The sequence below is a fragment of the Hakea prostrata genome, chromosome 5 (genome assembly GCF_041222555.1).
Source record: "Hakea prostrata isolate BN-2017 chromosome 5, UWA_Hpros_2, whole genome shotgun sequence".
NCBI lineage: Eukaryota > Viridiplantae > Streptophyta > Magnoliopsida > Proteales > Proteaceae > Hakea > Hakea prostrata.
In genome coordinates, this window is record NC_142604.1 from 13,985,337 (window position 1) to 14,005,532 (window position 20,196).

General features: G+C 36.7%; 1 protein-coding gene across 1 annotated transcript; it reads right to left on the reverse strand.

Moving 5' to 3' along the window:
• Positions 1-8,076: 8,076 nt before the first annotated feature.
• Positions 8,077-14,017, reverse strand: LOC149015318 (putative membrane protein At3g27390). The gene is made up of 9 exons (XM_089156303.1): positions 13,751-14,017; positions 13,565-13,673; positions 13,276-13,471; positions 13,003-13,139; positions 12,263-12,551; positions 12,063-12,169; positions 11,756-11,930; positions 10,270-10,718; positions 8,077-8,937 (listed from the first exon to the last, which is right to left on the reverse strand). The coding sequence occupies exons 1-9, from the start codon at positions 13,833-13,835 to the stop codon at positions 8,787-8,789; spliced, it is 1,698 nt and encodes a 565-aa protein (XP_089012429.1). The 5' UTR covers positions 13,836-14,017; the 3' UTR covers positions 8,077-8,786.
• Between the last annotated feature and the right edge of the window lie 6,179 nt (positions 14,018-20,196).

Below are 20,196 nucleotides of genomic sequence, written 5' to 3' on the forward strand. Positions count from 1 at the left end.
AGAAGATTCCCTAAGGCTTTGTTTGTTTGCAAAGGTGAGGTGGGAAAAAAGGGTTGGGAAATAAAAACACTTGGGTCCCATGTGTATTGGGGTGAGGAAAAAAGAAAGGAAAGGAAAGGGTTTTGTGGAAAAGTGATAGGGGTGGATCTCACTTTTTACTTTTCCCAACTTTCCCCAACCCTCAATATGTGGGGTTTTAAATGCCATGGGGTGGGAAAGTGGGTGCCGGGGGGTTTTTTTGTATCAAGGAAACTTGTTTCCCACTTTTCCACCCCAAGCAACCAAACAATCTACCATTTTGGGATTTAAGGGAAAAAGTAAGAAATCTACACTCTTTTCAAGAATTTTTCCACCCCTTTTTTTTCACCCCACCTTTATTCCAGCAAACAAACGCAGCCTAATGTTCTTCGGTGTATTAAATCGTTACTGATTAGTAAAGCCAAAAAACTTTTAGTCAAAAGCCAGGCTTATAAGTAATTGGTTTTCATAAGCCAGGTATGATCTCATTTGTAAATGATTTGTTGGGGTACATACATCTAAGAGTTAATTTTTGTCAACAAAACCAATTCCTTGAATAGAATTCTCCTATTGCTGAATAGCACCTCATCTTCTTCTATCCTTACTATTCCAGGCAAAACCTGTTACATTATTTTCATAAGATCAAGCTTAGAGATAGACATTCTTTGGTGAGTGTTGACAACCCTCAACTTGGGAAAGGGCCTAGCAAGTGAAAACTTTTTTTGTCTGCTTTTGAAATAATCTTTCTAGCCAAAATCTTCCTGAAGTAACGGTCAGAAAAGAAGAATGAAGCCTTTGTTTTCCTCCCTGGAGTCCCTGCTATTGTCTGTTCTTTATCTTATCTCTTCTAACCCTGTCAAATCTTTCTACATCCATCACTAATCCTCCTCTGGGGGGCAAATATGTAGAATCTAGTAGGTCGGGCTGAATATGCGGAGCAAACGGGTACCCTGTGTGATTTTTGAAGATTGAAAGTGTGTGTCTTTTCCAGAAAGAATATGGTAAGCTTTATCCTCCCCTGGTTTCTGCTGCAGCCGCATTCTTGACTTTCAGAGCTTGCTATTTATGGTAGTTACGTACTAACCCACCCACTTACTATTACCTTATTTGGCTATTTTCATACTTTTCGAGCTCTGAACAAAGCTCTTTTTCATTTCGACCTTGTTGGTCGCCTGCATTTCCATACGCTTTTGCTATTCTTGGGTTTTTTATCAATACTTGCTGCTTCTATTTCCTTCTTCTTGTATCATGTCTTGCTTGTTTTTCCATTCTCAGGCGTTACAATGATGAGGGCGGCAACAATCCTCCTCACCATGACAGAAATCCACGAGACCCTCATTGCCGAGAAATCCACGTCTCCTTGGAGACTGGCAAAAAAACAAGACTACCCTCCGGAAAGAATATTGTATGGATATGCTTTGGGTTTTCCTCCCATCTCTATGGCCTTCCTTTGTGGATCCCTGGCTGAATTCTGGAAAGAGATGGGTGTTCTATCTGTTGTTTGCGGTGGTCGCGATATGATTCGAGCCATGTTCTCCTCACATGAACTAAGGAGCAAGGTGCTCTCCTTGTCACCCTGGTGGGTCGGCAACCATCTTATGCATTTGTCCGTAGAACCCTCCCCGGAGAATAGGAAAAAAGGCATGCTACCCCCGATCACGATTTGGATACAACTCTGGGATGTCAGACCAGATTGTTTTGCTTTCGAACAATGCTTCAATGCAGCATCTCGCATTTGGGAAAGTACTGGATGTTCAGCTAAACTTCCTTGACCTAGGATTACCTATCAACTGTGCAAGATGAAGGTACTATTAGACGCTAATCTGCCTGTTAGAACTACAACCTCCATCAAGAATATGAAAGGAGAATGGTTTAGCCTCAAGATTCTTCATGAGTTGTTGTTTTTATGCACCAGTTGTGGCAAGCTTACACATGAAGCAAATTTCTGTAATTTGTATGAAGAATTTAACGTTTCAAATTTGGTTTCGAGCTCTGCTGATGCGTACCTTAATGTAACCACTGACCCTATTAGAAGGGGGGTCCCGACCCAGGGAGGACGAAGAGCCCCAGATTTCTTACAATCCTTGATTCCGAATAATGCTGGAATCCAGCACTTGTCGACGAGACCGCTGCAAGTTATGGATGAAGAGTTCGTTGATACATTCAGTGAGACATCCCCTATTACTGGAGACTCTTCCTCAGCCGATTCTTTTCAAAATGTCCAACAAAAGGAAATGGGTATTGTTAACTCTACTCCCAACACCGACTATGCCACTTTAATGCGAGATTCATTTGAAAAAGTTCAACTGGGAAAAAATACTGCTTTGTCGACAGATCAAGAGCTGTTCGCTGAGTTGATTCGCATGAAGGAAAATGTTAAAATGATTGTTGAAACTGATGACTACGCTACTGATGTGCTGCTATCCCATTGTATGAATGGCACGAAGGATTTTCCTCAGCTCCTGATGGCCTGAAGGACATACCTCATCCATGTAATTTTACCACTGTTGAAGCCGGAACACAAGATCTTCCAGCTCTACTTGTCCACGCGATTGAAGGCACTTCTGAAGGGAACTCTGAAAAGATTAGGGAAAAAATGAAGGAAAAAATCCTAGCTGACCCATCGGAAAAGAACCTGCTTGAAATGTTGAACTTTCAATCTGGAGGCGAGAACAGCAACTTCCAAATTGTTAATATTCAAACCATTAACGTGAATAATGCTCCAAAAATATAGAAAGATCTAAATGAGGAAAAGCCTTTTGGAGGTGCTAGTAATGAAGGAGTTATTGGTGGACTCTCGTCGGATGTGGAGGATGCCCGTACCCAGAGTCGCAAACATCTTCAAATGGCACCTCCTTTGGATAATCCCACCCCTCTTGACTCCTTTCTGCTGGCTTTAAACTCCCTTCTCGCAGCTTCACCGGATCCTGTGGCACAATTTCTCATCTTCTAGGAGGATATGAAAGCTCGTCATTTCAATCTATTTGGATTCACTCCGGGTGACTCAATGTTTGCTCCAAACTTTCAGACGGCCAACTTGGGATCCACTGCGTTTGCCCCCCAGGTCCTTCCTTACCATCGATACTCTGAATTCATTGAACTATGCTTTACCTTCTACATTTATGTTATGGCTATTCTCTTTTGGGGATACAAAAAACAAAAGAATCGTGGTTACTAATTGTCTGCCTAAATTTGTTTTCTAATTTTCTTAGCTTGCCACACAATCCTAAGCGGTGGATTCTTTCTTTTGTGAAAATATCTTGCCTTCAGCTTATCTTGTAAAGTGGGTTTGGCCATTTTCACACCTACTATACCTTTGTTTGAAGAAATCCACTTCTTCTTTTTTAAATATAGTTGTTGTTTTTCTTTGATTCTAATATACTTTTGCTTGGGCTGACGTGCTCTCTCTTTGTGTTGGTTTCCTCCTTTAATATTGTTGATGCCGTGTCTCTTTTTGAACTTGATAATGTGCTAGGCGTTTGTTATACCCTTGGTTGTATTCTTCTTAGGATCCTTGCTTGTTTTTTATCCATTTCGTTTGATCTCAGTGTTATTTCCTTCTATTTGTTTAATAATGCTTAGCATGTGAACCTTGGTTTTATTATACTGATAGGCTATTGATTGATTTTTGTTGTCTCCTTCTCCTTTTCTTCCTTTTCTCCTTTCCTCGGTGTTATTATGAAGATCATTTCTTGGAATATCAGAGGAATCAATGGGAAATTCTCTCTTCAATGTCTCCACAAATTGCTTGAAAAATATAATCCTGAAATACAAAATGCTCGAATCATGCCAAGCTGTTTGACTCCCATAAATACATCTTCAAAAATTTCGCCTCTACCTCCTTTTGCAATAGTAGGGGACTAAAAGGCCTCAAAGGAGGAATTTGGGTCCTTTCTAGATTCTAGATGCAAATATCTATTGTTAAAAAGGAGGATGGACTGTTGGCTTTTAGATGTGAGGACAGGACACCTTGGATTATCATCTTCATTTACGCTCCACCAACCTACTCTAAGCATAAATCGTTCTGGATTAACTTGTCTAACTTTATTCATAATCTAGATCTACCTTTCATGGTTATAGGGGATTTTAATGAAGTTCTCTCAAGTAATGGAAAGCTGGGAAATGGTTTCAAACCTCCACCATCACAACCTTTCCTTCTTGACCTTACCTCATCCTCATCCCTGTCGGAAATTTCTGCTCCGGGGAACTACTTTACTTGGAGTAACAAACAGAAACCCCAACCCTAGTTAAAGAAAAATTGGATTACATTCTTGGGAATCCGAGGTGGATCTCTACGTCCCTGGAGCAAGGGTAGAAAAATTACCGGCAACTTGCTCCAACCACAACCCAATGCTACTGACGGCTAATACTTCTCACTCTCGGGGCAAAAGGCTTTTTCACTACCAGATTGCATGGCACTTACACCCTCAATTTTCAAATGCGGTTAAGCACGCGTGGGAGGCAAGTGAAGGCGAAGCTTTGGAAGGTAAGTTGGCCAATCTTTCTCGTTTTCTTCAGAACTGGAACAAAATCGAGTCCGGGAACATCTCTTAGTTATTTTGGAATGTCTCTAAGGAAATTGACATGTTGGAGTCGGGCCCAAACCCCGATTGGGGAGCAATTACAGGAAGAAAAAAAAACATTCTCTCCTGGGCTCTTAATGCCGAGGAACTCTTCTGGTTACAAAAACCCAAAAACTCTTTTCTTTTGGAGGGGGATAGAAATACCCGTTTCTATCATCTGACCTCCAAAATTCAATCTTTCAAAAGAAAATTTAATTTCATAAATTCCAATGGCTCCACCATTTCCCAACCATCTGAAATTGCACAAGCCTTCATTGATTACATGAAAAAACTTTACACCACCTCCAACCCGCTCGATACCTCATTTGTAGAATCCCTCTTCCCACCCCTTGATTCTACAAGACTTCAGACTTTGGCTAACCCTCCCTCAACGGAAGGAATCAGGCGGTTGTGTTTTCCTTGGGACCTTATAAAGCCCCTGGTGCTGAAGGGTTTAATGCGTGTTTTTATCAGAAGTACTGGGATCTAATTTGTAAAGACATTTATAGCTTTGTAATATCATTTTTCACTCATCAAACTTTGCCTTGGGGGGTCAATCACACCCTCCTCTGTTTCATCCCAAAAAAAAAAAAATGCTTCTGAAATCCCGGATTTTAGACCAATAAGCCTATGCAATGTCAGCTATAAAATTTTGGCTAAAATCCTTGTAGTTAGATTAAAAACTTTGCTACTACCTTCCTTTATTTATCCGCTCCAGGGGGCCTTTGTTCCAAGGAGGCAAATTTCTGATAATATTTCACTTGCACATGAAATTTTTCATTTTATGTCTCATACCAAAGGCAAGACGGGATATGTTGTTTTGAAACTAGACATGTCTAAGGCCTATGACCGTGTAGAATGGCAGGTTATTAGCAGGATCTTCTCTTTCTTAGGCTTCAACCAAAAATGGTGTGGTCTGGTGAATAAATTAATGTCGATAACCTCATTCTCCATCAAACTGAATGGAACCCCACATCATTGGTTCACTGGTACTAGAGGAATTAGACAAGGATGTCCCTCAAGTCCCTACCTTTTTCTTTTAATCATGGAGATTCTATCTAGATTACTCAATGAATACAGAAGATTAGACCTCTTCAGAGGAATCAAAGTGGCTAGAAATGCACCAAAAATTTATCACCTATTTTTTGCAGATGATACATTTATCTTTTGTCGTGAGGAAAAAGAGGATATTTTATCTATCAAAGCGGCTCTGGAAACTATTCTCTGACATTACAGGGCAAGAAGTTATTCTTCAAAAAAGTGGTGCTTTTTTTAGCAGGAATGTCGGACAACAACTTCGACCACAATTATTGTCCCTCCTAGGGGTCAACGAATTGAAAAAGGAGGATCATAGCCCTGGAGGAGCATTTGTAGTATTCTTCCACCTCTGCAACAAATGGTAAGACGACAAATTGGAAATGGCACTAACACCTCCTTTTGGTATGATCCATGGCACCAACAATCTACCACCATTGCAGAACAAAATCCTGAGAAGGAAATATGGGACACTAAAGCCACTGTAGCACAAATGTTGCAAAATGTTCAGACAAACAGGGAGTATCTCTCTTCTCTCCACAACTACAATCAAATTTTTAATAACCTCAATCTTTCTTCTACAGATGATAAATGGGTTTTGGCGATCTCTTCAACGGGGCAATTCACAGCCAAAGCGTTGATGAAATATAACCAATCAATTATAACAGAATCCTCAACATGGTGGAGATTCTTTTGGAAATTACTAGTCCACCCAAAATTTAAATGTTTCTTTTGGCGCTTACTGAATTCAGGACTACTGGTGAAAGTCGTCCTCTCACAATGGCTGGCGGTGAACCCAACATGCGGGCTCTATGGAAAAACAAATGAAACCATATGGCATCTGTTTATTTCTTGTGAATGGACCAAGAGGATCTGGGCGGCTGGAAGACTTGGACTTAGAACTGAATCAATAGTAGAAAGCTCAATTACGAATTGGGGCATTACGATCTTAAACAATACTCAGTTGGACTACACAACAAAGCGGTGGTGTCTCTCCGTTTTCATTATTACATGCTACTTTGAATGGGTAGAAAGAAATAATTTAGTTTTCAAAAAACAATCACCAAATCCATACAGAGTCCTCACAAACATCAACACATGGATACATAGTTTACAATGGAAAATGGCTTTGTGGACTCAGTGGCTGAATCAAATCAGAACACTATTATTTCTCTCCAAAGACCACTAATAAAGTAAATGTGACTTGTAATACTAATTTTAGAATTTTATTGTGTGCAGAGGTACATCACAAATCTCTAGGAGAATCCACATGGAGCGTGGGGACTATTGCAGAAGCAGATGAAGCAGACCTGCTAAAGCTAGGCAATGGAAGGAAAAATGATGGGGATGAAATAGAGGCAGCTTTCATGGCAATTTGGGAGGACTTGTAGCAAGCAAAAAAATCTCAATTCTGCATCAAAGAAATATGGTGCAATCAGCCGATAGTAGTACGATTACTATCTAACCAGATCAGTCCATATGGCCACTCATTCATACCCCAATTTTGGTTAAAATTCTTCTTGAGATAAGTAGTATCTCGGTCTGTAACTTTAAATCCCCCACCCTTCTACAAACTTTAACTACGGACATACATAGTAATAGGTTAAGTTCTTTCCCTAAAAATCCGGCCGATGGGCCTATCCGGATAACATGTTGTAACCGTTCAAACTACCTTTAAGTATTTTATATTTTCTTATGATAAAAAAAAATGATTTGTTGGGTAGTAGTCTTCATCAATTTAGAGGGGAAATCTTTCTTTGTTTTCATGCAGGCAAGCTTTAAAGTATCAATATCAAGCATTGTATCAGGTGATTTTAATATATGTACCTTCCCATATCAAGTAATGTATGGTAGTGGCTAACACATGTTAGTGTAATGCAATTATGTGCTAATTAAAACACCCCTCCCCCCCCCCCCCCCAAAAAAAAAAAAAAAAAATGAAAGAGACATCGATTTATATCGCATTTATATTGTTTCGATTGTATCCAATATGAACATGTACTAAATAGTATCTAGTATCGTAGGATACTTTAAATCTTGTGTGGTATCTCCCATGCAGCTCTTGGACCATGAAATATGAGTTTTTTAGGTCCAATAACTGTGATTTCTCATCACCATAGCTTAAAGAAAACTTAATCTTAAGATTTTCGTCTGAGTTTTAACATTTTGCTAAATGCACACAGGAAACAATAATCTGTAAATTTTAGTTGAAATCAAACTAAAGAGCTAATACCCAAGGAAAACAATATCTTCTTGCACAATCAATGCCATTTTGGTAGACATGTTGATCTTTGTGTTGTGGGCTGATTATGTCCTAAACACAGAAGACATGACTGGATTCTTAAAATTAAATTGTCGTGTCTCACATTTTTGTTTACCATCTTTGGAGCAAAAGGGTTTCAAGAGGAAGAGGCATATATTGGGTGGGGACTGGGGACTGGGGACTGGGGAGTGGAAGAAAATCTAAGATCTTCCCTGGCTTTCATGGTCTATTCCCTCAACCAATGGTGTGAATTTTATCCCCTGCTTCAAGCACAATATAGTTTTAGGTATTCTCTCCTCCTGCATCTTCCTATGGATTCAAAATTTTGAACTTTGAGAGTAATTTCCCTCAAATGCATACATTAATATAATGATTCCTCAATCTCAATCCCAAATTCACAAATATTTTCTGTATGCATTCACAAGACCAAAACAAAAGAATATAATGATTTACATTCAGCCAAATACATATAATGATTTATACCCCTACTATTTTCCAATATAGGTTCTTCAAATGCCTAATGAAGAATCTTGATGATTTCTGCTGCTGGCTTATCTGCTACATACTGTAACCTGTCCTGTTTGCTACCTTAACTGTATAAAGAAAGATTTGCTAGAATTTGACTCGGAAGCACACCTAAAGATCAGTTTTTACAAGTCTACATGTCTTGCTGAACTAACAGCAGTACGAGCTATTATCTGAAATGAGTTTCCACCATCTACAAGTTGCAGCTGTTCTGACTCCTTATCCTTCGTTTTCGACTTCATCAAAAGCATAGCTCAGAATCAAGACAATGTCTAACATAAGTTGGGATGCAAATGTGAGAACTCGATTTTGGTCTTTACTTGTATCCCCTTCAAAATGAAAAGAATTGGTATAGAAGGAACAGAGAAATGAGCTTTCTCAGTTTATACAACATCGGTGGAAGCAACCGACTTGATCGAGTTGGAGCTAGAAAGCCCTCCATTATGAGCATATGTCAGCAAACTCTTAACTACAAGGTTGAATTTCCTTCTGTAAGTTGGGAACTTTGATATAGCTGTAGCAATTCCTATTAACCTGTCAACAAATCCATCCATGAGTGGATTTACTTAATTAATATAGATGAGGAAGACAAAGTAAAGAAATTTATCCTTAGTTTAATAAAATATCCAAAGAAATTCTTCTGTTTGATATGCAGTAGAGCCCCAGACATCCAGACTGGGATAAACTGATATTAACTTAAACTGCATATTACCAAAAATATCTGAAAAGTTATTTCTGGTGATATGTCACAGCATTTGATTTTACCCTAAAAAGAAAGTCCACAGCATTTGTTTGTACATTTTGGTTAGGAAGATTGGAGATTCCCTTCCAATTCAGGTTCAAGATTTCATTTCATCTTGAAATTTCAGCCACCTCAATACTACCGAAACCTTGCATCAAATCATGCCGAAACTTAGTACAAATTCTGCCAAGTTTTGGTGGGGTTTATGCATTTTATTAGTCTGGTTCTTTTGACAACCTATTTTAGGATCTATAAACACATATCCTTCGTTAGTTTGGTTAATAAACAACCCACAGTAATCTTTTGGGTTCACACTCTTGTTTGTGTCGATGCAGTCATATTTGAATGTATTTTCACACATCTAAACATTCTTGAAATACACTTTCATGGAAACCCTATTGGATTGAGCTATATTAACTATTAACAAGTTTAAATGATCATATTGCAAAAATAGCTACCTAAATAGGTGTTTTGTTTTCACCCTTGATTGGCAATGAACTGTTGAATCCTCACATATAATTCTCAAGATTGTAATCAAAATTTCTGAGATTTCAGACCAAAATGTCAAATTCCAGTCAACCAATCAACTTTGTTTCGCAGCTGTTTCTGATGCTTTGTTTCAGTGACCTCGATACATCTGAAATCTTACAAAATTCTGCAAGATTTTAATCCATCCTTCCAACACCACCACCCCACCCAAACCAAAGGGGGGAAAAAAGGAAGCAAACCATCCCACCCAATAAACAATCCCCTCATCATGAAGAAGGTTGGATATAGGTAAACAAAAGCTTCATTAATTTTTTCCCCTTTTTTTGTTGGTTTTCCTATTTTGAGGTGCGTTGTTTGAGGAGAAGTTTTATGGAGTGGCTGCATAATTGTTCTAGTCAGGGCTTTATCTGTACTTTCAGAAGCAAAATTGGTTTCAGGCATGTACATATCTAGTTCAATGTTTGAGTAGGTTATGATTTTCACGTCCCTTTGCGATAACAATGCTCTTACCTAAGAAAACTAAAAAAGTGTCCCCTGTAGTCAGGAATGCAACTATTATGGGGATACTTTGATTTTTCCATTTACTTAAAACAGATAGCAACATAACCAAAATAGATAGAGAACAAAGTCCATACCTGCGGCCTATGCCTTCAATTTGAGCTGCTCTGAGGCGATCATGAGGAACCACAGAACCATTTTCCCAAGCTTCTGTGCGTTTGGTATCTCTACCAAAGAGCACAACCTTCTCCAGAAATCTGACCTCACCCTGATCCATGTTTATGATTTTGATCTGCTCCTTTAAGACCATGATAGGATGGAAGAACCACTCCACCAACCGGTCCTGAGGTCGATTCAGATGGTTGACTTCAACACCATCAAGCATCAATAAACCACCCGATCCAAACTTGATAGAGTGGAGGAGAAAATGCAGTAATGAATAAGAAGGCAAACCGTCTCCAATTATGGGTTTTTCGTCACTGTATTTCATCTTCAACCATTGATCAAGGTCAGCTACTGTTATGGCATTGGCATCCAACAGTTCCCTACCCCTGATTTCACAAGACTTCATCATGTTGTTCCATATCTGTTTAAATTGTTGATAAAAATTAGAGTGCATCTTCATTCATCTCAGATACTGAATCTACAAAAAGAAATAAACAAGAGAAAAACAACTACGAAGAGAGAAAAGAGCTGTAGGGAAAAGCAATTACATCTTGAGTTATGCGTAAAAAAATTAAGCTTAACCTGGTTGCCCTGTTTATCTCTAGAAGTTAATTCTATGGTTGCCTCACTGGACACAATAGCTTCCTTTCCAACCAAAACTAAAAAGTACAAGTTGCTAGTGAAAAACTCTCAGTTCCTAGATTCTCACATGGGCTTTGCAATATAGAGATTTTGACATGTAAAAATTGGGGCTTCTTTGATCATTTGAAAAAGCCATCACCAAAAAGTAAAGCTAATATTCCAATTGAGTCAATGAGAAACATTTTCACCAAAAAAGAGTCAATGAGAAAATATGTGCTTCATGCTCTTCATTATAAAGCAACAAGTGAAAAAACAGTAGTCCAGCTTTAAGGGCATGGCCAAAGCTCATTTTCATTTTGAGAAACGATCAATACACAGACTGTAAATAGTTAGGCAGCAAAATTTTGATCAGCTTCTATTATTTGAGAGATAAATTGATGATGGATGTTACCATAGTCATCTTTAACCTGATAAATTCCAGTCTTCAAAATAAATGGAGAAAATTTAGGATAAAATTCATTTATAGAGTTCAGTAATACCAAGGCTGTTAGAAAATCTATTGTTAAGGAAATTTTCAAAAAGGCAATGCCCATAGTAACTGGTTGCAAATATATATAACTGTATTCTAGAATATTTCTTTAACAAATTGTCACATTGAGTGCCTAATTATGAGTCTGGACACAAATTGGCAATTTTAAGTGCCTTACAAACCAACAAAAGAACTAAATTCTGATGAAGTTCTAAACAAGATGGAGTAGTTTGTTTTAGTCTTTCATTCAAAATTATTTTTAAACACCAGAATCCTGGATACTAAATTATGAGATTAGTGCCAGAAAAGGAAAGGGATCAACATGATGTCACGGCATTAATACAAACCTGCACCATTTTCACTTCTTGTATTGCCTCTCTGACAGATCTTGATGAACTTAAGCTTGCCACAAGTATTGCAGGTGCTTCTGTAGAAATAGAGATGAATTTATTTCTTGGTACATGACTTCCTCCAACAGAAAACTCTGCTGAGTGTGGAACTCTCTTCTTCCGATACTGGGGCCTGGCTGTGATAAATTTGATGGCTATGATTAGGTATGGATGAACAAGGGATAGAACTCATATATGATTAAGTCCCAAACAACATGTTTATGAAAAAGAGAGAGAGAGAGAGAGAGAGAGAGAGCGAAAATACTTTGGCAGAATGGACCCCTCTCTTAGATATAGCCAGTCATTTGTGTACTCATCAAACTCTGCAACCATGGCAATTATATAAGCTGCACCTCTCCTGAAAGATCTCTCCTGCATCAACATGAGAATAGATGGCTTCGGTTATTTATTTATTTCTCCTCAAAAAAGAGGCCAGATTGGGAGAAGGGAAAGTGCCAAGTGAACCTGATACACTATTGCAGATCCATATAGTCCAATGAAAATGCTGGAGAAAATAGAAAACACGACACTCCCGATGACGATTAATGGCCATAGAAGGATCGTTAAACCAGCAATGGGGATACAGGCTGTTTCAAAGAATGGACCTTCTCGGGTAACTAGATCATGTAGCAAACGATGCCAGCCCTTGAAAAGCATTAATGGACTTTTTACAATTGCAATTGCAGTGTAAAGAGGAATTTCCACTATTAATCCCATCAGTGCAACCAAAATACACGCCGGCACATGTATCAGCCTGCAGAACAGTTTATTGGGTTAAAATTTTAATTGGATTCACATAGCAGTAGCAGTAAATTTTTGCATTTGTATTCTACATAGGCTTTTTGCAGTTCTCATTATACTAAGCAATAGCCTAGTGTTTCTCTTCTGGTAGTTTTCTTTTCATGGGGAAAAATTATAAGCAAATTCAAAGAAGCCTACCATAGTACAGATAATGTGAAAACAGCAACAAGAGAGAGAACCAGTAAAGGGCATGATTGCATAAAACATGTATTTTCCCAGTTTTGTTGGCCCTTATAATTAACTCAAAGCAAGTTGCAGGATTCTATTATCTTTATATACTGTAAGGCTGGCTATCTGTTGTTCTTTTCACTTGAATTCTGTTAGATTGTCTCTTTTCTGCCTAGAAACATCAACAGCTGAAGTATCAAATCTCTTTTCTTCTCAGGAAAATTAATAGCTCCTACCTCAGAGTTTGAGTATCATCAGAACTTGCATTCGCTTCTCGTATCTCTTTCAAGTAAGCAGGGTACGAATGGTAGCAAACGTCTGCAAAATCGCGAACCGCAGTACAACTCCCTTTGATTGTATCCCAGGTTCCATCCTATAGTTTTGTGGGAAAAAACGAAATTGAATCCAAATAAATCATGGGTTATTGTTGAATCATTAGAATCAAATATAAAAAATATAAAAACAGATTCAGTATTGTGGTACAACCAGATAACAGATTCAGAATTTACCACAATACAGTGTGCAAGCTTCTTCAATTCGGTTTCTTGCCTGAAGGCCTCAAAAGTCGATACCCAGGGCGTGAAAAACCCATAACACACACCGATTACAACACTCCCAGCAATGCTGAGGCCTAACCAAATACCAAATAATGCAGGCAAAGCGATGAGAAAAGCAATCTTGAGTGGTACATCGAACCCGTCAGTCCTGCATATCACGAATTTGAAGAAATGAAACTTCTAAAATAAATCTCAAAATCCAAACAGAAATTCAAAGAAATGCTACTGAAGCCACACTAACTTGATAATGGTATCGATAGTCCAGTAAACATGAGCAGGGAATAAACCCAGTATCACCCCGAGGTTTCCAAGTATGAATATCGGTCCAGCAACAGGACCCACCAATAATCCTGAAGCAGAAACTCATGGAATCAAAACAAATACCAAAATAAAACAGAGATTTGAGTTCTGGGCAGAAGAAAAGTACCTTTGAGAGCACCAAGAAAGACTGCAGAGCAGAAGGCAAAGATGACATAGCTGATCTTCAAGCATGGTTTCATGGGGTTTGACATCTCAATCCAGAAAAGGTCATAGAGAAACAAGTGTGAAGGCAAACGTGGACCATTAAAATGATTTTGGTTCAAACAAATTGGGAATTTGTTAGTATATATATGTGTAGATAAATATATTATGCGTAAAGGCAAGCCCTGACGGCCTTGAAGCGCAAGTCATTTGAACCGTGCAAGCCACAATCCACGGGTCACAATAACTCTAAATCATTTTCTTTCTACTAAATGAATAACTCATAAACTCTTCACAAAACAAAGGGGAGAGAAGACAAGCAATGACCATATAAAAGGGGAAAGGAAGAAAAAAAATGTCTCAGGTCAACCTCAAAATTTTTGTGGACGTGCCTTGGACGCAGCCGATAACAACTAACAAGTAAGACTAAGAAGATCTCATGTTCGAACTTTCGTCCCTTCAAAAGACGATATAAGGGAGGAGACAGGCACCAACATGATTCGAAAAGTTAGTTAAACACTAAGACAATAAACAAGAAAAAAAAAATTACCCACATCAACTTCAAAATTTTTGTGGATATGCTTCTGACACAGCGATAACAACCTTAAATATAAAGATAGTAAAACTAAAGCAGATTGATGTTCGAACTTTCATCCCCCCACACTCCATCCTCTGGGTCTATAGGGTTTGGCTTGGATGCTGCATAATTAATGCGCAACACCTACAACCTACAATTGAGATTAGGCATCTCCGTGTTCGCATTAATTGTGCAATCCTAAAGCACGCGGTCTATCACCGCCAGGACGAGTTGATAATAAAAGAAAATTCAATTTCCAAGAGAAATAATAAATCAATTTCAAGGAAAGGAAGTAGAAATTATTGTTCTTCTCTTTGTGGTTGCATATGCAAGCTTTGGCATCCAGATCAGAATGGTGGATGATATTGATATATAATAGTTTTTCTGTTATAATACCAACCAGGGTTGATTGAAAGCATAATTTAATTTTGAGAATATGATATTTACCCTCCTCCCTCTTAACCATACTTAATGCTAAAGAACTCACTTCATTAATTAGAAAATGACATTCTCCTTTAAAGTACAAATTTGTCTTTCAAAATTATGGTAGAACTAACAAATTGTGTTGGGGTTAGAAGTGTTGGCTTGATGGTGAGTATCCGTTTTGGTCTACCCTAACAAGGCCTAGCTTCAAAATTATAGGTTCGAAGGTTGATTACGATCGAATCAAGATTGAATGTTTGACCTAGTCTAACTTACTATTACAATATTACAAGATGTTTTGAATAAATATAGAACAATAATACAGAATTAAAGTTAAGCATTCAACCTAATTTATCATGATCTCAACAATTAGGGTTAGACTAGGATATTTAAATTTAAAATCAATCACAATGATGTCTAGGTCAAAATGGAGGATGATATAACTTTCTAATTTAAAATAATGGTGTTTGACATTAGCCCATAAGTGAAGAGGGGGAAGCCATTTTTGAATATCAAGTGTTAGTCTTCGGGATAAAGTAATTATAAGTTGTAATTGAATATTTGCCAGTTATAATATGTTTGAGCTAGACGTTTGTTGACCATCTAGGTCTAATATATTATACTATAATATCAAATTTCATACCTTAAAAATAAATAAATAAACTATGAATAGCAAATACTTGGCGTGAAGTTTTCTAAAACTAAAAATGCATCTTAATTATAAAATATTGACACTTTTTAAGTTATTATTAGTTTTTTTGTTATTAATTTTCATTCTCAAATGTGTTCTAATAAAAAAATATTAAAAATAGATTTTCTAAAAAAGATAAAAATTATGAGATGAGAAATAAGATTGGTAAGTGAGTTTTTCTTTCTTTTTTTTTGGTTACCTGACCCAAAGAAGAAAATATTTTCTAAATAGTCATTAATTGATTTATATTATGGAATTTGTAAAACTCCATTTCCTATTAATATTGTTTTTGTTTTAGAAAACAAGTTAATGCCCAAAAAAATGTTTCTCCTTCCAATAACACTCAAAATTATTTCTCATGTTTTACAAAACAACAAGACTAAATTAATTATCAAACGGATTCAAAAATTTGTATTATTAATCAAACTTCTATTATTTAGTCGTAGTTAGACCTAATTGATCATAACAAGATTCTATTAAACAAGTGATCCTAGAACCTTCTTGGAGAGCCTCACAGTCAAGCATCAATTTTAAGTGGACAATAAATAGCTGATAGGAACTGGTTTCATTCCTTTGGAATAATTCCTTTTTTTTTTTTTTTTTGGAATAATTGATTCCACCTCTTCTAAATTAAATATCCCCAACTTGATAGAATATGCCATTCAAATAGGGGAATCTCTTGTATTCCATTTTTGAAGTTACTATAATTTTAATTTCTCTAGCTACCAAAAATCAACTTCTGAAAATCTAAATTAAGGCACTGTACATAAAACCCACTTGGGCATTTGAAGTATACATCACTGCATGCATCACTTGTAACTGTAACTTTGTAAATTTTGTATTTTTTTTATTTCTCTGTGTCTGTTGTGAATAGATTATTCATAAACTATAAACTACCAACCATATTAGTGCTGTGCAAAAAACAAAAACCAGGGAAGGATCATTCAAGGTTTTGGTCCACTGGCAGCATTTGAATTATCTGTATTGAAGCTGTAACTAATAATTTGACCAAAATAAACTACTTGTGGATCCATGGCTCCCTAGAATAAATTGTTCTATTAAATGCTCAAAATATCATCAATTTTGTCTGTTTGTAAGGGGTATTTTGGATGTGTTAGGTTAAGATTTATTTTTCTATTTTTTTTTAATAATTACAAGAACTGATTATTAGATAATTGTGTTTTCTTATTTATAAATCCTTTCTACTTGCTCTCTTATCTTGCATCATTCTAGTAAACTAGCTTTTTTAAATTATAAACCCAATTTTAAAATACTTTTAAAATATATTTATCAAATAATTGTTTTCAAATAAAAATAATATTTTAATATTAAAAATATTTAAAAATGATTTTCCCTTGAGCCAACCTTGGAAGATGAAATATTAATTAAACATATATTTGACTTCTTCATTGTCTTTGCTAGTTTGCGCGATGGTTGAATAAAATGAAGAACGTAGAAGGCTGCCTACCACATAGAATGAGTGTGTTTGGATTAGTGAGGCTTGGACTTTGGAGCCTTTATTCATAGCTTTTTGCCTTCCTTTTCTAGTAGTTCCAAATTGAATCAAGTCATTTTTTGAGTTGAAATATTTGAAAATTTTTGTTGTTCTTGGTCATGGCACTTAAAAAATATGATTTTCTTGTAGTGTTTATCATGAATATAGGGGGTTGGAATAAAATATGCCGATCATATATTTAACTTCCAATTCTAGTATTAACCTGTCAAACTGAAAGTTTGATCGATTCAGTTTGGCGAGGGACTGTTTTCAGGTTTGAAGACAGGTTCACATACATCAACTGTACATGCCGCTTAACCAATCTATTAGGTTTTAGGTCATGCCTTCAGTGCATGCATGTCACTCTATCACATTTCATTCTTCATTCATTGTACTCTGCCTCACGTGGACAATCGAACAAGAGCCTTCACTGTTTTCTCGAGCACATTCTACTTGTAGTTCTCACTGTTAGGATTGGATGTCTTATATTTTACAGGTCCATATAATTATAGTTGGGTTGTATTTGTAATTAGATCAACGTTTTGGATCAAGGATAAAGTTATAATTATATGAGAATTAGAGTTTTTAAGTTTTCCTATAAGTAATCTCTGTAGGATACCCTAGGTGAATCAATCCCTGTTGGGGATTAGAGAATTTATCTAAAAAATAGGAATTGAGGGTAAACAAAGAGGTAGGACTTTGTGAGGTATGAGAGTAGTGTAAGTTTTCCTGGAAATAGTAGAACTTATTTTCTCTCTGGTGGACGTAGACAGGATTTTGCCGACTTACGTTAAATTCCTCTATATTATCTTACTAGGGTTTCTTTTTCATTCATGGTTGTGCATCGGTATTTCCAAACACTAACTAGATCATGTCCTAACTTTGACCCTAAGTAAAATGAGAATAAATACCTCTATCCAATGCAAAACAATAATAGTACAAACTTATATAACTTTGAATCTCTGATTATCTTTTGTCCTAATTTCGTATATAAATGACAAAAAATTGCCAAAATTTTTGTTTGACAAAAAAAAGGGGACGAGGAATGGTCGAAAAATTGGGATTTCTAGTTGATTTTTCTCCAATTTATGGTATATATCATGTTAGGGGTATATTTCATGTCGACTCCTAAAATATTTTGCCAAAAAATCCTTCCTTGCTTATGACTCATTAAGGACTATTTTATGGCACGATGAATCGACTATTCCAGTTGAAGCCCAATTAGCCCTATTACATTGAGATCCAATTATGGACTGGTAATTTATATCTCTTAAATGCTACGATGAATCAACTCTAGCTTTCTTTATTATTAGAATGATAGGATTGTAAGTAGCTTGGTCCGCTTAAGCAAGGTTCCGGTATCAAAACCTTGTGGATGCAAAAAATTCCCGCTGGGAGACTCACCCACCACAGCCAGGTGTGCGACCCGGGTTGAACACCGGATTAGTCAGGGCAAAGCCTTGGAAACCGGGGTTATCAATGATGGGTTAGTTGAGCGGTTAAAAGCCCAAACTCTCATGGGGAAGTTTTGGGTTCGCACCATCCGGCGGCACCTATATTAGTAATATCTCCCCCGCCCCCAATACAAACTCGCCGACTACAAAAGAAACATAGAATGATAGGATTTAGTAATGATTGAGCATCTAAGTCTCATATTACCCTCCTTTATCTTGCAAGAAGAATATAATATCTTCTTTACTTTCTCCTTAGATTGAATTTAATAACTTGGGAAATATTATATCTGGCATTGTGTATTCTAGTTACTTTCACATGTTTTTCTAATTTTTCTATAATTATAAGAAGATTCAATAAAGACAAATGTGTCATTTTATATTCAAAAGTGATAGTTCAATGCGGAAAGATCATCTACTGCTGGAACGGGAAATACCGAGGATACAAGTTTATCTCGACAGTTGCTAGAGGACTAGCTTTGGGAATCAGATTTGCATCAACACACAACTTGCGGCTAGAAGGCGTTCTAACAAACTGGGAGCAGATTAAGGAATTCCTACCAAAACCAAAAAAACAATGGCCGTTTGAAGCAGTACAGGACCTACTTTTCTTAGCCTCTAATATAGAGAACCTAGAGGTCGTCACCTCTTTTAATCAAGAGGTCATAAACTATGCTGTAAGGATGGCTGAAATAGGCCTGCTACAGGAAGAGCCATGGGAAGTGTACAACATGTAATCATAATTACTTGTATTTGTATCAACAAAAAAAAAAAAAAGTGATAGTATTAGACTATTAGGTACCAAGGATATTTGTAGCTGAAAAAGTTTTTAAACAACGAAAATGTAATAGTTTGCTCCATAAATAATAGTGGTTTGTAGTTTTTGTATTTAATTTTATGAGTATTTTATAGTCATCTTGTTTCTTTAATCTCACTCCATCTCTAGGATTTTGAGTGAATTTAATTAATATATATTGTTATTGTGCTGGCTTCACATGTCACATGTGCAAGTCTTATGTACACCCAACTATATGATGGAATGCTCTGTAATACCTAATATTAAGTCAAGACTTTAAATCTCTTTGAGGCCAGGGGCAAAACTTTGTTGTATATTTAAATTACATATAAAAATTAGTCCCCTGAGGATGTACTCAATATATGTGCGTATAAACTAACTCGAACGAACCTTATCGTAAAATAAATAAATTTTTTTTTTGGTGTGTGGTAGTAGAGAATCCATTCAAAGAGAGGACGGCATGGATTATGCATGGTTTGGGTATAATTCACCAAGTGCCATGGAATGGAATTGGCAAAATTGTCTTACATGTCAGTGGAAACAGTGTCTTTCGGGGTTAAGAATGGTTGAAACCAATGAGAATCCTACAAACATTGCTGGAAAGTGGAAACACAACATTCAATATAAAGCATAGAATAACAAATACAACCTCTTATAACAAAAAAAAAACATACTACAGAAATCTCAATTCATCAACCACCTTTTGTACAGTCTCCATGAAGTGTTGGCCAATAATGAATGAAGAGTTGTGTGAAGACAAAGAGATAACAGTGGAGAGGACACAAAATCACTGGGGAAAAAATCTCTTTATGGCATATATGAGGCTTTGAATAACCATGTAGGTTTCACAAGGACATCGATGGATCCTTGTTGTATGTTTTGTGAAAACTTTGTTAAATCAATTTAGCATGTTTTGTTAATTATCATATGATTTGGTTAAGTGCATTTAGGCGGCTAGACCACAATTTTTTATCCATC

Excerpts from the sequence above, each read along its gene's own strand:
- LOC149015318 (XM_089156303.1), bottom strand. The coding sequence starts at position 13,835 with ATGTCAAACCCCATGAAACCATGCTTGAAGATCAGCTATGTCATCTTT. Across the intron at positions 11,931-12,062 it reads GAGGGGTCCATTCTGCCAAA|GCCCCAGTATCGGAAGAAGA; the intron begins GTATTTTCGCTC and ends TATCACAGCCAG. Across the intron at positions 10,719-11,755 it reads AAGAAGTGAAAATGGTGCAG|ATATGGAACAACATGATGAA; the intron begins GTTTGTATTAAT and ends CAATTTAAACAG.